Source organism: Alternaria viburni (genome assembly GCF_023758015.1).
Source record: "Alternaria viburni strain BMP 2772 chromosome Unknown scaffold_45, whole genome shotgun sequence".
Taxonomy (NCBI): domain Eukaryota; kingdom Fungi; phylum Ascomycota; class Dothideomycetes; order Pleosporales; family Pleosporaceae; genus Alternaria; species Alternaria viburni.
This window is the reverse complement of record NW_026055814.1, coordinates 99,281-113,369: the sequence shown is the minus strand read 5'-3', so window position 1 is coordinate 113,369 and position 14,089 is coordinate 99,281. Positions and strand designations below refer to the sequence as shown.

The window sequence follows — 14,089 nt, the reverse complement described above, 5'->3', positions numbered from 1 at the left end:
TTGCATGTTAGCTGTATTATTACAAGAGACGGGAAGAGTCATGGAAACGCCTTTCAGCTATAGTTACGCCCTCCGCGCATGTCCTCTCGTTTGTGTAATCGACACATCGATGATGTTAGTGAAGTTCGTAGCCATGCTAGCTGTTGGCTGTTCGCCTCGAACTGCAGTCAGGCATGTGTGGTACGATCGATTCGACAAAGACCAAGACGACGCCGTTATCTCGTGGATAATGGAACTTTTTGCAATTTCTCCATCTATAGAGCCGATTGGCGAAGCTGCCGATAACCTGATCGAGCCTGTCTCATCCGCAGAGCTGCACGGCGATTCGAATACTGACCAGGATGAGTACATGTGCTCTGGTGCTCTTCCCGTGGTTAGCGATCAAGAAGTTGTCTTGACCAATATACCTTTGGTGGCTTTGCGACCCAGAGATGATTTGCCTAATGGTCGGCCTGTACGCACTGCTACTGTACCCAGCATGGACGTCGCAGAAGTTTGGATTATGGCTACCGAGGAGCTGGAGCGCCCTCATCAGATACCCTCGGGGGAATTGCTCAATGATCTTCCAAACACTGTTGCCAGTGAGAGTCAAATGATCGACGACGATACAGCCACGGTCGAAGCGCCATCACTGTCTCCAAATGCCTTTATGGTCACGATCAATTACATGGAACCGCCTCCCGGATCTATCGTTGATCGTGGCTGGAGATTAAGCATGATGAGCTTCATGTTTGGTGCGACTCCACAGGCTATCAAGGTGTTCAGCATGAGGGGCGTGCCTGGCACCCAACTCTTCGTGGGAACATACTTTGTCGCGTTCATTGTTCCAGAGATCTTCCGCTCATTAGCGGGACCGGTCGGTCAGTTCAATCTCTATCCTTTACCGATCGTCTCGAATGCAAAGTCTTTCCTATCTCAAGGAGCGTTCTTGTTCCTTTTCTGGTTCGCAACTGGAATGTATGTCATGGGCCTTTTCCTCCGTGTCATCTCGGAATTCATAGTATTGCACGGCCGTGAGGCTATTGTCCCTTTCGGCATGATGCTAGCATTTCCGGTCGCTCTCCTGCTTTTCTGGTTCCTGCAATTACTTATCGAATTTTGTCCGCAGGGCACAGCATCGTATGTGTACGATTCTAAGATCTCTCAGTACATGCGCACTAACCTGGTGGCATTTATCACGGGGTTGTTTGCGCTAAGCTCTTCTACTGCGAAGGAATGTCTGTCTTTTATGTGCCTTTACACAACGTGTCTCGTTGGCGTGCTGTGGGGTCTATGGTGCATATCGCTTTTTCCAGTCTATGACCACAACCTCGTGTTAGTCTTCCCATTGATGATTAGCTTTACTATCCTTGCGCCTATCATTTCATACATTGCATATAGGATTTTGTTTATAGGCTACCTATCTAACTTTACCCGTCGTTTGTGCGGTACGAGAGGAACTACAGGGGAATTCTTCAAGGGAATGTTCATGTTGCTGAACATTGCGACCTTGACTGTAGTATATGCGAACCACTTTTCTAGTTCTTCTGGTACCTTCAAGCCGCGTTGGGTGGATGTATTGGGATAGGCTATCATAGGCAAAGAAATGCAAGAATTCGCGCCGTTGAGAAACACGGGTTCTCGTTCCGATCTGCTGCATGCGCTTTCGGGCGCTACACATGTTATGCTGCCTATAAATGCAACGTAGATTGGAGTAGTGCAAGTTTGATAAAATCGATTGCAGGACTATATCACCATACTTCAATAAAACCACGCGGTGGATGGAAGCGAAGTGAAAGAGAACCACAAGAATAATTAACGTTACAACCACCGCGGCCTATGCAACTACAACCCTTCTCTAAATCGGCGGCTTCTCCTCCCCCTCCTGATACTCCACCGCAATCTTCTTCGCCCCCTTCGACGGCTCAGGCCAACTCGTCCTCCTCCTCGCCCTAACATAAAAGTTCATGGGCCGAATAAGCTGGAACTCAGGGTCATACGTCACCGCCTCCTCTCCCTCCTTACTAAACTCATACCTATACACCAACTCCGGAAGCAGCACTTTAACCTCCCCAAGCGCAAAGTTGAAGCCAATGCAACTACGCGGGCCGGTCGCAAAAGGCATATACGAGTTCTTGGGGCGGTTGGAGACCTCCTCTGTGCCCCAGCGGTCGGGGTCGAAACGATCGGGGTTCGACCAGATGGACGGGTTGTTGTGGATGGCGTGCAGGGCGCAGATGACGACGGAGCCGGCGGGGAGCTTGTAGCCGCCGGGGACGATACAATCGACCTTAGCGGTGCGCCCGGGTTGGAAAGAAGGGTTATGTAAGCGCTGTGTCTCCTTGACGAACTTGTCGAGGAAAGTGAGGCCGTCGGAGAGTTCAGGCGTCCACTTTGTGTTCTCGTTTACGCCGGCGTCGACGAGTTCCTGGAGGAGCCGCTCTTGATTGCCTTCGTAGACGCAGAGGGAGTAGAGGAGCCAGGAGAGGAGGGAGGAGGTGGTTGTGAAGCCCGCGCCGGAGATGGGAAGCATGTTTGGGATGACGAGTTCGCGGGGGAGTTTGTTGCCGTTGTCGTCGGTGGCGCGCTTGAGGTAGTCGACTACGCAGCTGGCTCCTAGGGCTGCGGACTGCAGGGGTAGGTCGTCTTCGTTGCTGCCTTTGGGTGCTTGGTCGATTGCTTGGTTGAGGATCGTCCAGAGTCTGTAGCGGATCTTGTCGAGGTCGTAGGCTGCTGTGAAGGGGATGGCGCTGAGTTTTGCGTACCAGGCACCTCTTGACGCGACTTTCTTGTTCAGGGAGAGTGATTGGGCGATCAAGATGACTAGCTCGCTCAGCGGCGCATCTGGGTTGTCGAAGTGGTGGGCGTCGTATCCGAGCGCAAACTTGAAGACGGTCTGGGATGCGAGCTTCAGCATGTACTGGTAAACGTTCCAGGCTTCGCCCTGCTCATCGAGCTGGTCAAAGACCTTGAACGAGTCTTTTACCGAGGCTTCCATCAGAGGTGTGTAGTGTCTGATAGCCTTGGGTGCCATGGAAGGCGGGATGAACTTGTGCGCTTGCCTCCACGCATCGGTGTCGGTGTCGCAAATAAACAACGCCCTGTTATCCTTGATACCAGCCAAAGGATGCTCGGGGGTGATGTGTTTGCTGAAGAACGCCGACTCTTGGAAAGCCACGGTCGCAATAGCAGGGTCATTGGTCAGGTAATTCTGCTTGCCCATCGTCTCGTACTTGATCAAAGACCCGTACTTCTGGAAAAGACGCGCATGGTTTCCCTGAGCTGGTTAGTGGTAGTTCGCGCGCCTGTCAAGTTGAACTCACGAGATGATCGGGAAAGACCTCGTAGTAGCTTCCCACGAAAGGAAGACCTTCTGGGCCTGAAGGATCGCGGATGGCCTGGCCGTCGACAGTAATGCCTATATCCTCGTCGCAATCCAATACGTCGTCCAAATCGTGGAGGTCCTCTCCCTTCGCATCTTGAAGCCCGATACCTGCAAATCGTAAGTCCATGCCCACACCAACACAATCATCTCACATACCAGTCGACTGAATAATATTGTACTGCTCCGCTACAGCAACCTGAAGCGCCTCAAAGTCATGATACTGATCAATGTGAATATCCTGGCGAAAGACATTCTTGTCCTGCCCAACGAGGTAAAAGCCCTTGATAGTCATGATGCTGCGTAGCGAAGCGTAGCAAAGTATGGAATAACGGTTGAAGCGTCACAATCTTGACAGGACTATAACGCGACTAAATGAGAGCACACCAAACTACGTATCCATCTTGCAACCCACCACCTGCAGGTCTCGTCTAGTCCGTAGAAATGACGCATCGCCACTGACCAACCTCCGGCATGCGCTCCATCGTACGAAAAAAGCGCCGAAGAGCCCAATGCACCCTTCAAAGCGCGCCAAAATAAAGCAAAAAACACTGCAGGTCGTGCGAACCCAGCCCGGCCGAAGCCCGTTGATCGAAATTTCATTCCAGGTAACAGATCTAGCAAGTATGCGTTGCGCGTAAGAAGCTTGGACCGAGGCCACTCGCGTGGTGGCACCTCCGATTGTCAGCGGAGGCTTGATTGGTTTAAGCATCGAGATGCCGAGGTAAGTGGGGGGCTTGGCTCCACCAACACCGGACACCTCGTGGTAGCCGCTGCGCAATAGCGCTGTCATTTGTCATGGCGCAACAACAGATCCTGATGCTGCGAATGTCCGAGATCTCGGTCGCGGCGCATGCGTAGTGGGTAGTGGATCGGTATGCCCGTTGCGCATGTGCTTGATGGGGCTATTGCGACGATGAAGGGTCTTGGCCACAGGCCTTCATCGTTGCCATTCTACTCCCTGACGCCCCTTTAGTGAACTGACGGAACGCATCCCTCTCTTTCGATATCAATCCTTCCAGTCATTGCAACCGGACCATCACGAGACGAGCGCGTGAACAAGAAGACACCATGGCCGACGGCGTATACACTCTCCGCGAGGTATCCCAGCACACCAGCAAAACCGATCTATGGGTCACCCTCTGGAACCACGTCTACAACGTAACCGACTACCAAGAAGACCACCCAGGCGGTAAAGAGTTCCTCCTCGAAAACGCCGGCACAGACGCCACAACCGCCTACGAAGACATTGGCCATTCCACAGACGCACGCGAGATCCTCGAGAACTTCCGCATCGGGCGCATCGCAGACGAGGACTGGACCGACCATGAAGCCGCGAAGATGCCTACGATCACGCCGAGCAGGGTGCACGTTGTTAACAACCTGCCGCCGCCGAAATCGTGGCGGTTGCATCTAGGAGCTATTGGATTTGGATTGACATCTGTCGTGCTTTCCATCGTCGCAGGCCGACGCTTCTCGCCACTCTTGCACCGTCTCCAAAGCGCCGGTTTCTGGAAGGGCTTCGCCGTATCCTCCATCGCGAGTATGGCCTTAGCCGGCTACGCCAGCCTCTGGGCAACCAAGAGCTTCGACGTTGCGCACAAAGACTTCCAATCCTACCCCGCGCACATCAAAGCCAAATCCATGTCGTCGAAGCCAACGAAGAAAAAGGATATCAACCTCGGTGTGCTAAACGCCCGCGTCTACCAGCCTTTTCCCTTAATCGACAAGTTCAACGTCTCCCACGACACCATCCGCTTCGTCTTCGGGCTGCCGAATGAGAATTCCGTGTTGGGGCTGCCGACGGGCCAACACATTGCCATCAGACACGAAGTCGACGGGAAGCAACTTGCTCGCTCTTACACGCCTACGTCCAGCAACAAGGACCGCGGACGTCTGGAACTGACTGTCAAGATCTACGAAGGCGGTAAACTGACACCTTGGCTGAGCAAGCTAAACGTCGGCGACACCGTTGAGATCCGCGGTCCAAAGGGCGAGATGAAATACCACAAGAACCTCGTCAAGGAACTCGGTATGATCGCCGGCGGCACGGGTATCACGCCCATGTTCCAGATCATTCGTCGTATCTGCGAGGACCCGCGCGACGACACTAAGACCACACTCCTATACGCAAACAAGACCGAAGAAGACATTCTGCTCAAAGACGAACTCGACAGATTTGCGGAGCAGTACGAGCAGTTCACTGTGCACTACGTTTTGAGTAGCCCTTCGGAGAGCTGGAAGGGCGACAGGGGTCGTATTAGCAAGGAGATGATTGAGCAGCGTTTGCCTGCGCCGGCGGGTATGGATAGCAAGGTTCTTGTTTGTGGGCCGGATCCGATGATGGAGAGTATGGTTGGGTATTTGCAGGAACGGGGGTTTAAGGCACCTGGTATGTTGAGACTATTTGACAACCTCCGATGCATACATGCTAACTCATATTCAGGCAAAATTTCGAAGCCTCAGGACGAGATCTTCACTTTCCAGTGATTATCGTGTTTAATCTGCTATGGATTCTAGGGATATTGGACTGATGTGGCAGTGGTGTTGTCGGAGTAGTTAGGATAAACTGGTGGTGATCCGGACTTGTTCAATACACATCTTCCATAATCTATCGCAATTATCAACCTTTCCAAAATAAACATAACCATCAACCAACCCTTCACTTTCCAACTTCCGCGCGCGCATCCTCACCATCGTCATAGTCGCACATGCAACAACAACCCAAGTTCGCGCAGCAAGCATGAAGTTCGGCCGACATACCACCGCCCAACGTCTCGCACGCCCCAACGCCCATCTCGCACGACACAAAAAGCACCGTACGAAATGACGTCGCCACCCGAGCGGCACTGCACGGATGTCTACCGAGCTGTTGGGCAGTGACGCAACACCTACATGCTTCTAGGCTGCATTAGCGTCAACCAATGGTATACAACATGCATCTAGACGCGCTTGAGAAAGTCGCGGTATCAGCGATAGCCCAGCAGCATCGATTGCCGTCTGGACTAATACACCGCGACAACGAAAAATGTCTCTTTGCGCAAGACGATTGACAAGAGGCGTTCGGCGGGTCTCGGCCGAGCCCTCTGCGGGCTACGCGAGGACGCGATGTTTGAGCACGCGTATAACAACACTGGAGCCAAGAGTGAGGAGTCTCGACACAGCTTTCCGCACTCGATCAACACCTTTGTCATACTCAGTCATGTCGAATACGCAAACACGAGCTGCGTCCAGCAGCACCCAACCGCAATGGACGGCACCGGACACATCATCTCGACCAGTCGCCGTTCTGGGCGGAGGAGTCCTCGGTCGACGAATCGCCGCTTCATGGGTCGCCGCCGGCTATGAGGTCGTGTTGTGCGATCTCAGCGACGAGCAGAGGAACGCCGCGACACACTACATCGAACACCATATGGACGAATTCTCGAAACTTACCAGTAATGCGCGGAAACCAACGCAATTCAACACTGTCAAAGACATTGAAGAGGCGGTCAAGAACGCGTGGTTGGTGGTTGAAGCATTACCAGAGAAGCTTCCGTTGAAGATCGACATCATGGGCCAGCTTCAACAACAAGCACCGAAGGATTGTATCTTAGCTTCCAACTCGTCGTCGTACAAGTCGCGGTTCATGCTCGATAAGGTGGACGCGGGTAGTCGGCATCGCGTTTGCAATATGCATTACTACATGCCACCGGGTAACAACGTTGTCGAGCTCATGACGTGCGGTGAGACGCATGCAGATATTCTGCCGTTTCTGCAAAGCAAACTTCATGACGCGGGTATGACTCCGGCTATCGCGCGCAAGGAGTCGACCGGCTTCATCTTCAACCGGTTATGGGCTGCCATTAAGAGGGAGAGTCTGCTCATCATGGCGGAGGGCGTTTCGGAGCCGGAGGAGATTGACAGGCTTTTCTTGACGATGTTCAAGGATAACCCGGTTGGACCTTGCGGAATGATGGATGCAGTAGGATTGGACACGGTTGCGTTCATCGAGAACAACTATGTTGAAGAGCGCGGCGGTGACCCCACAGCGCGAGACTGGGTTCAGAAGAACTTTGTTGAGAAGGGCAAGCTCGGTGCGAAGTCTGGCAAAGGCGGTTTGTATCCCGCTGGTGAGACGACGCGAAGCTCCAAGGATGAGAGCGGCCATCACGACAATCTCGCGGCGCCCAGACTGTACTTCCTCGACATTGGCATCGGAGGCAATGTTACCGATCTGCAGAAGATGGCTACCTCCGGCAAGATCATGACTGCTTCGGCGGATGGAAGTAACGTGCGCGAGATTGTGGGTGGCCAAGCCATGCCAGACGGTATCGACGTATCCATCTCAGCTGGTCGCATCTTCTGGACGAACATGGGCGCGTCTCCCGCCAAGAACAACGGCAGTGTCATGTCCGCGAACCTCGATGGCACCGACGTTCGACCCATCATTCCGGAAGGCCAGATTCACACACCCAAGCAACTCAAGATCGACCACGAGAACAAGAAGCTGTACATTTGCGACAGGGAAGGCCTGCGCGTCCATCGATGTGACTTTGACGGCAGCAACCACGAGATCATCGTGCAGACTGGCGACTCCAGCTCAGCGGAAGGAGAAGACCAGACAAACTGGTGTGTTGGTATCGCAGTCGATCCTCAGGGCGGGAAGTTCTACTGGTCTCAGAAGGGCCCGTCAAAGGGCGGCAAGGGCCGCATCTTCCGCGCAAACATGCAGATGCCTGCCAACGAGACAGCATCATCCCGCTCCGACATTGAACTGCTTTTCGATCACCTGCCCGAGCCCATCGATCTAGAGTTCGAAGCTGAGAGCCAAACGCTGTACTGGACCGACCGCGGCGAATATCCACTAGGCAACACGCTGAACAAGGCGTATGTAGGTGCCGAGACGAAGGGAGAGAAAGGTGTTGTAACGCTAGCGAGACATTTCCACGAGCCGATTGGATTGAAGATTGATGCTGTGAACCGGCACGTCTACTTGACTGACCTAGGTGGCACCGTGTACAGGTTCGACATGGACGGAGGGAGGAAGAAGAAGATTTACGAGACGGACAGCGCGTACTCTGGTATCGCACTTGCGCATCTGCATTGAGTTGAGATATAGCCCTGTTATTAGTACCAGTAATGTAATGGTGAAGATGAATTCAAGGCGACTGCAGTGATGAGCTGGTCAGATGAAGTTGTCGGTGTCTGAGCTTGAGCAATCGCCGACGCACCCTCGGCATCCAAAACCCACCGAGGGTCCAAGCTCCTCAACACCAAAACATTCCGACCACCCCACGCGACAATCCCGCTGCGAACGCCGTCCCTCTCCTTCCACTCCACCCAGGGCGCAGACCCCAATCCCTCCACCGCCATCTCAATTCCCTCCCACCTTCACAATGAACACAATCTCCAAACCCCCAACAATAAAACGCATCTCAGGCCCGAAGCGCTTCCTCGGCGTCCTCGTCGGCATAACCGGCGGCCTCTCCGCCAACGTCCTCCTCGCCTACAGCGTCTCCTCCTTCTACACGCGCAACACAAAATTCGTGCCTTACGACGCCTCCTCCCCCGACCTCACCACAGCCGTCTTCCGCGCACATAACCCGAATGGAAACCCGCCTGGCTGCATAGACCATGCGGTAAAGCAGATTCCGTATGGGAAGCTGCCGGAGAAGTACTGGGTCAAGGGCGATGGGGGCAGGATATCCGTTGATCAACCGGCTTTGACGACGGATTTTTGTCGGGGCATTTGGAGCGGCGTGGCGTTTAGGGTGCAGAGGAGGTTGTTGGAGAAGTGGTATCGGAATGTGGAGGGTAGGGAGACACATCTTTGGGATGTGAAGGAGTTGGCGAAGAGCGAGTATGGGGTTGGGACGAAGATTGTAGATCATTTTGAGGTTGTGGAGCATAAGGATGACAAGGTAAGACTTCATGCGAGCGCAATGGGGTTTGTCGGCTGACTTGATTTGCGCACAGGTTATTGTGCGATGCGGCGACTCACCACATGTTTCCGAGCCCCGGCCCTCGGATGGCCTCTTCTCTATGGAGGTCTCGAAAGACGATGCGGCGCAGATGGCTACCTTCCACCTGAAGTCGGTGTTTGTGGATACGACGCCAGAGGGCAAGGACGCTGGGCCACAGCCAGGGCATATCCAGTGGCTGCATAGGCTGTACACTAAGCTCTGGATGGAGAGTGCGACGCGCAAGTTGATCAAGGAGGCATAGAACTGATACCATCGCAATGCAAACTATTATGGTTACGAAGTACCTTCAGAGAGTACGGGACGTACTACAGTTCCGGCACTTACCTCCTACTTCAATGCGCGAGTCTAGGTTTTGCGCGCACAATATTGGTGTGGATTGGAGACGATGTTCACGATGCAAGACCAACAGGCTTGGATGATCGGCGCGCGGAGCTCACCCCGCCCGTTTGGACACAATCCCAGACAGCAGCGCAAAAGCAAGACTACCCGTAGCTCGAGCTCGATGCGGGGATCAGTCATCGTGACATACGTCAGCGGATCGGCGTACATCCAATAGCCGGTACACACTCGTTCCAATCATGGTGGTTCGGAGAGGTGCCTTGACAGCACCATATTTGAGATTCTTAACTTCGCACGCTTGTTCAATCTGTCGCTCTTCCACTTCTTCTAAACACAACCTCTGACTCCCATATCCTCACACTATTATCATCAACCCAAACCCAGCACTTACCTCGAAGTCCTCACTCCACCTCATCATGGGCATCATGACCGCAACCTCCTCAACAATCTTCAACTACCCCCCCGAAATAATCTACGACTTCGTCTCCAACCCCTCAAACTGGGGCCGCACCTACGCCGGCAGCTCCGGGCTGCCCCCAGGCCAAAACCTTTCTCTCCCCCTCAAAGTCGGCGACGTCTGGACCGAAAAAGTGGCTTTGCCAAACAACACCTACCACCCCAAATGGATCCTTGAAATCGCGGATCGTGGTCGCAAATTCGCGTTTCGGCAGGTCAATAAGATTGCTGAGGGGGAGGATGGAAGCGGTGGGGTGAAGGGGTACTGTTGGATCACGTATACGTTTGTGGAAGCTGGGTGTGGTTTGACGCTTTTCACAAGGAATTTGACGTGTGAGCTTGAGAAGGGGGTGGATGTGCCGGAGGATCTTTGGGTCGCGATGAGTAGGCCGAGTGGGATTGACAAGTATCACGAGAAGATCAAGGGGTTGCTTGACGAGGAGATGGGTGAATATAGAATTTTGTCGGGTTGAAGTGGTGATGATATTGAGGGGGATGATGTTTGGGAATAGAGGTGTTGAGGGGGGGTGTGTGGCGTTGGGACTGGGATTGCGTGGTACGTGTGAGGTATGAATTGATGCCATGCAGATGGACGTAACTGTACTATCACCTAATTTACACCTTCTGCTCCGCCATCCACTTCTCAGCCTCCTCCTTGTACTCCTCCCTCCATCGGGTCAAGGGTGGCCTCTCGTTCACGATATCCCCAACACTCCACAACATGCGCTTCTTGTCCGTCTCTTCCGTGACCTGGTCGTCGGGACAGATGATGTAGAATTTCTTGGCTTGCATCTTGGTGTACATGTAATCAGCCACTTGGTCGGCTGACCATGCACCTTCCGGTTTGGCCTTCGTCGAGCCTGGCTCGTTCCCAGACTGTGATGCGCGTTAGTTGTTGCCAGTGAACAGGAGCAATGAACTTACAAGCCCAGTAAACGTCCACCCCGGAACCAACAAATGAACCCCAACACCCGTGTCCTTCATATCATAGCTCAAATGCTCAGCCAGCGTCTTCACAGCCGCTTTACTAGCGTTATACGCAGGATTACCAGGCGGATTCGTGATACCCTGTTTACTCCCCGTGATCACAATCGCAGCTTCCCCCTTCCCGTCTTTCCCCGCTCTCTCCTTGAAAGTCGGAACATACGCATTCAACCCATTCACCACACCTCCCAGATTCGTAGCGATGATCTTGTCAAAATAGTCTTCATCACCCCACGTTCCTTTTCCGCTGATGCCGGCGTTTAGCATCAGGAAGTCTACGTCTGTGCCGACTTGTTGACGGATTGAGGCCCAGTCTGAACGCGAGGAGACGTCCGCTTGGATGCATTTTACGTCGCCAGACAGGTTTTTGCGCGCGATGTCGAGAGAGGATTGGTTGAAGTCGACAATGGAGACGCGCATGGAGTGTTTGAGGCAGAGTTGGGCGACGGCGTAGCCGACGCCGGATGCGCCGCCTGTTATTAGGGCGTGTGCTGAGGGGCGGAATACGGACATGCTGGAAGTATAGAAGTTGGAGGTTTGGAGTAGGGTATATTGAATGTGTTCAATTGATTGCAATGGGAGATGGCTGTGGTGTCGTGGTGTCGTCTTCTAGGAATACCGAGGTGATGTCATGCGGGGTTATGTTATCTCCGAGGCGAAGCTAGACGATAATGAATTCACATTCCTTGGTCTGCGACAACTCCAGTCCCCGTCCGCTGACGATTCCAATCCTCTCATAGCACTCACTGTGCGTCTTTGATTTGACCAATGCGAGACAGGCAACCCGGCGTTCAGAGCTCGTATCGTAGGACCAGGTCTCTATAACCAATAGCACCACGCTTACAACAGTCTCCATCAGTTCAATATCACTCGTCATGTCGAGGTTTGCTGACTTCTCTGGTGCCTCAGAGTTCTGGTTCTCCAGGAAGACATCGTAGCGTGTGGCTTCGGATACACGATCTGTGCGCATCAGGGTCGCTCCTATTGTCGGCCCGGATATTTTCAATCGCCCATCTCGAACGTGTCCGTAAGGATTTGCGGTCTGTGGTGTACATGTCACATCTATCACCCGACAGACTGATACTGTGGATGATCCCGTGAACTTGGCCACTGAATTCTTTTCTCTTAGAGCGACGGCTGTAAGTGTCGACGCCCAAGACCACGTGGGCGCCGCATATCGCAAAGGTCTTGGAAGTACCCATGGACGGTCGATCACTCCACCTACAGTGTTCCACAAGAGTGCTTCAGGGAGTTGAAATTCCCATAGACCGGCCAGATATCTTCCCATCGATGGCAGCGCAATTTCTTTGGCGATTCCAGAGATACCAGGAAGTCGATCGGTGCCGAACGTTAATGCCCGCTGAGAATACTCTCTCACAACCTTATCCCATGAGCTGGCACGTATTTCAGGCTCTTTCGATGCCACCGCTGCGGCATAAGAAAGCTTGAATGTGTCTAGTTTCATTGTCAATGGATTGTCGAAACTGGACCTTGCCGATGGATCGTCGAATTGGATGAGCTGGCATTCACACCAGAGCTGTTCTTGACATTCCCACATCATCTCGCTTTCGGTATAGTGAAGTATCCGGGAGGCGAGCAGTCGCTCTTGAAAACACCAAGCTCGATCCAGAAGAGGCATATCAATACTCTCTGCTTGCCATTCAATGATTGTGCGGTGAGATATCTGCCGTTGTACATGGAAGCTACCATCAAATGGGTCGGATAAGTCGTGGCTTGGGACTCTGGGACGAAGACATCCATCGTCGCCGTTCTTCGAGCTCGTCGCGGCGATGACCAGGTAGGCGTACTTGTACACTGATGCCATACGTGAGGCTTCTTTAGCCCAGTCTTCTTGGTCATCTTGCACAATGCATAATGAGTCGATCCAGACATATGGGATGCCTACCTTCCTGGAGATCGTGATGGCGTCCTGGAACGTTTGCGTGAGCTCGTCCCATGGTATGCCGAGCATGCGAGTAGAGATGTTTCCAGTCAAGAGCAAGGGCATGGCTTTCCTCCGTTCTTCTTTCACACCCCAGGTGTGGCTCAAGGCGACGTATCGGTTATCAGCTGGCATGTCACCCACGCTGCAGAGTTTGATGTCAGCTGATGATGAACCGACCGAGATGAGCCTCGTTGGTGTCGTTGACATATCTGTTCTGGGAGAGCATTGTGGGTGCAGAGTATCACACTTCCTAATCCATTCTATGACTATGTCGAAGCAAGCTTGGGAGGCAGGGTCAGCCGTAATATGTCCTGCTGGCTGAATATCCGAAAAGTAAGGTGGCTTGTCTGGGCATAGTAAGTGCATGTCGTAGGTGCTATACTAGCAAACGAACCGGGATGAGTGTAAAAGTACAACTCCATGGGTAAACTCCCTGATTTACTTGCCATGCCTGTGTATTGTACCGTCACGCGCAGAGGCGTGTCTGGATCGTTGCGGACGTTAACCCTGATCACCTGATCGGGCTCGTACTCGCTCAACGTGGCTTCGGTAGTTCGATGAGGGCGGTAAGGAGGAAACGTGTACTTCTCAATTCCTCGAAGAAGTAGCTTGCATCGAACGCAGCCATCGCGTGCAGCCTCGCGCACGTTTGACAGGGTGGTATTCCCCTGGTGGTTACCGTAACTCCAGTGCTGCCAGCCATGATCCCAGCTACAGATGCTGCGTTCAGTTTGTTCTGACCATGAGGGCGCTTGAGGTAGCGTCGAGCTCATCTCGTGGTGACACAGCGGGAGCATCCGTGAGACGGGGTGGACAGTGTTTGAAGGGGCGGCATGAGATGTGGTGGGGTTCATGCGCGTGCACTCCGCAAAAGACGGCAGGCGCCCTCGGAAGCTGACAACAAGCGAGAGGGCCAGGCATAGTCAACCTACGTGCAGCGAATAAGGGTAAGCGAGACATTCTTGTTCTTCAACTTCCACCAGTCACTGTCTGTGTACTTGCAGCGCGTTGTGCGATTTTGTGCGATATGTCTTGTGA

The 14,089-nt window shown here is 53.2% G+C and overlaps 8 protein-coding genes across 8 annotated transcripts; 5 read left to right on the top strand and 3 right to left on the bottom strand.

The window, feature by feature from the left end:
* Positions 1-478: 478 nt before the first annotated feature.
* Positions 479-1,161, top strand: J4E79_011636 (uncharacterized protein; the record flags this gene model as incomplete). The annotated part of the gene is made up of 2 exons (XM_049360465.1): positions 479-1,100; positions 1,148-1,161. The coding sequence occupies 2 exons, from the start codon at positions 479-481 to the stop codon at positions 1,159-1,161; spliced, it is 636 nt and encodes a 211-aa protein (XP_049205110.1).
* Positions 1,162-1,837: 676 nt separating this feature from the next.
* J4E79_011635 (uncharacterized protein) lies at positions 1,838-3,656 on the bottom strand (the record flags this gene model as incomplete). The annotated part of the gene is made up of 3 exons (XM_049360464.1): positions 1,838-3,256; positions 3,303-3,472; positions 3,521-3,656. 3 exons carry the CDS (start codon positions 3,654-3,656, stop codon positions 1,838-1,840), a joined length of 1,725 nt encoding a protein of 574 aa, XP_049205109.1.
* Positions 3,657-4,432: 776 nt separating this feature from the next.
* J4E79_011634 (uncharacterized protein) lies at positions 4,433-5,851 on the top strand (the record flags this gene model as incomplete). The annotated part of the gene is made up of 2 exons (XM_049360463.1): positions 4,433-5,753; positions 5,808-5,851. 2 exons carry the CDS (start codon positions 4,433-4,435, stop codon positions 5,849-5,851), a joined length of 1,365 nt encoding a protein of 454 aa, XP_049205108.1.
* A 712-nt stretch (positions 5,852-6,563) lies between these two features.
* J4E79_011633 (uncharacterized protein) lies at positions 6,564-8,450 on the top strand (the record flags this gene model as incomplete). Its single annotated transcript, XM_049360462.1, has 1 exon — positions 6,564-8,450. The coding sequence occupies one exon, from the start codon at positions 6,564-6,566 to the stop codon at positions 8,448-8,450; it is 1,887 nt and encodes a 628-aa protein (XP_049205107.1).
* Positions 8,451-8,739: 289 nt separating this feature from the next.
* Positions 8,740-9,568, top strand: J4E79_011632 (uncharacterized protein; the record flags this gene model as incomplete). The annotated part of the gene is made up of 2 exons (XM_049360461.1): positions 8,740-9,264; positions 9,320-9,568. The coding sequence occupies 2 exons, from the start codon at positions 8,740-8,742 to the stop codon at positions 9,566-9,568; spliced, it is 774 nt and encodes a 257-aa protein (XP_049205106.1).
* Positions 9,569-10,082: 514 nt separating this feature from the next.
* J4E79_011631 (putative secondary metabolism biosynthetic enzyme) lies at positions 10,083-10,595 on the top strand (the record flags this gene model as incomplete). The annotated part of the gene is made up of 1 exon (XM_049360460.1): positions 10,083-10,595. One exon carries the CDS (start codon positions 10,083-10,085, stop codon positions 10,593-10,595), a length of 513 nt encoding a protein of 170 aa, XP_049205105.1.
* A 142-nt stretch (positions 10,596-10,737) lies between these two features.
* On the bottom strand, positions 10,738-11,619 carry J4E79_011630 (uncharacterized protein; the record flags this gene model as incomplete). Its single annotated transcript, XM_049360459.1, has 2 exons — positions 10,738-10,998; positions 11,047-11,619. The coding sequence occupies 2 exons, from the start codon at positions 11,617-11,619 to the stop codon at positions 10,738-10,740; spliced, it is 834 nt and encodes a 277-aa protein (XP_049205104.1).
* Positions 11,620-12,663: 1,044 nt separating this feature from the next.
* J4E79_011629 (uncharacterized protein) lies at positions 12,664-13,078 on the bottom strand (the record flags this gene model as incomplete). The annotated part of the gene is made up of 2 exons (XM_049360458.1): positions 12,664-12,809; positions 12,862-13,078. 2 exons carry the CDS (start codon positions 13,076-13,078, stop codon positions 12,664-12,666), a joined length of 363 nt encoding a protein of 120 aa, XP_049205103.1.
* Positions 13,079-14,089: the final 1,011 nt, after the last annotated feature.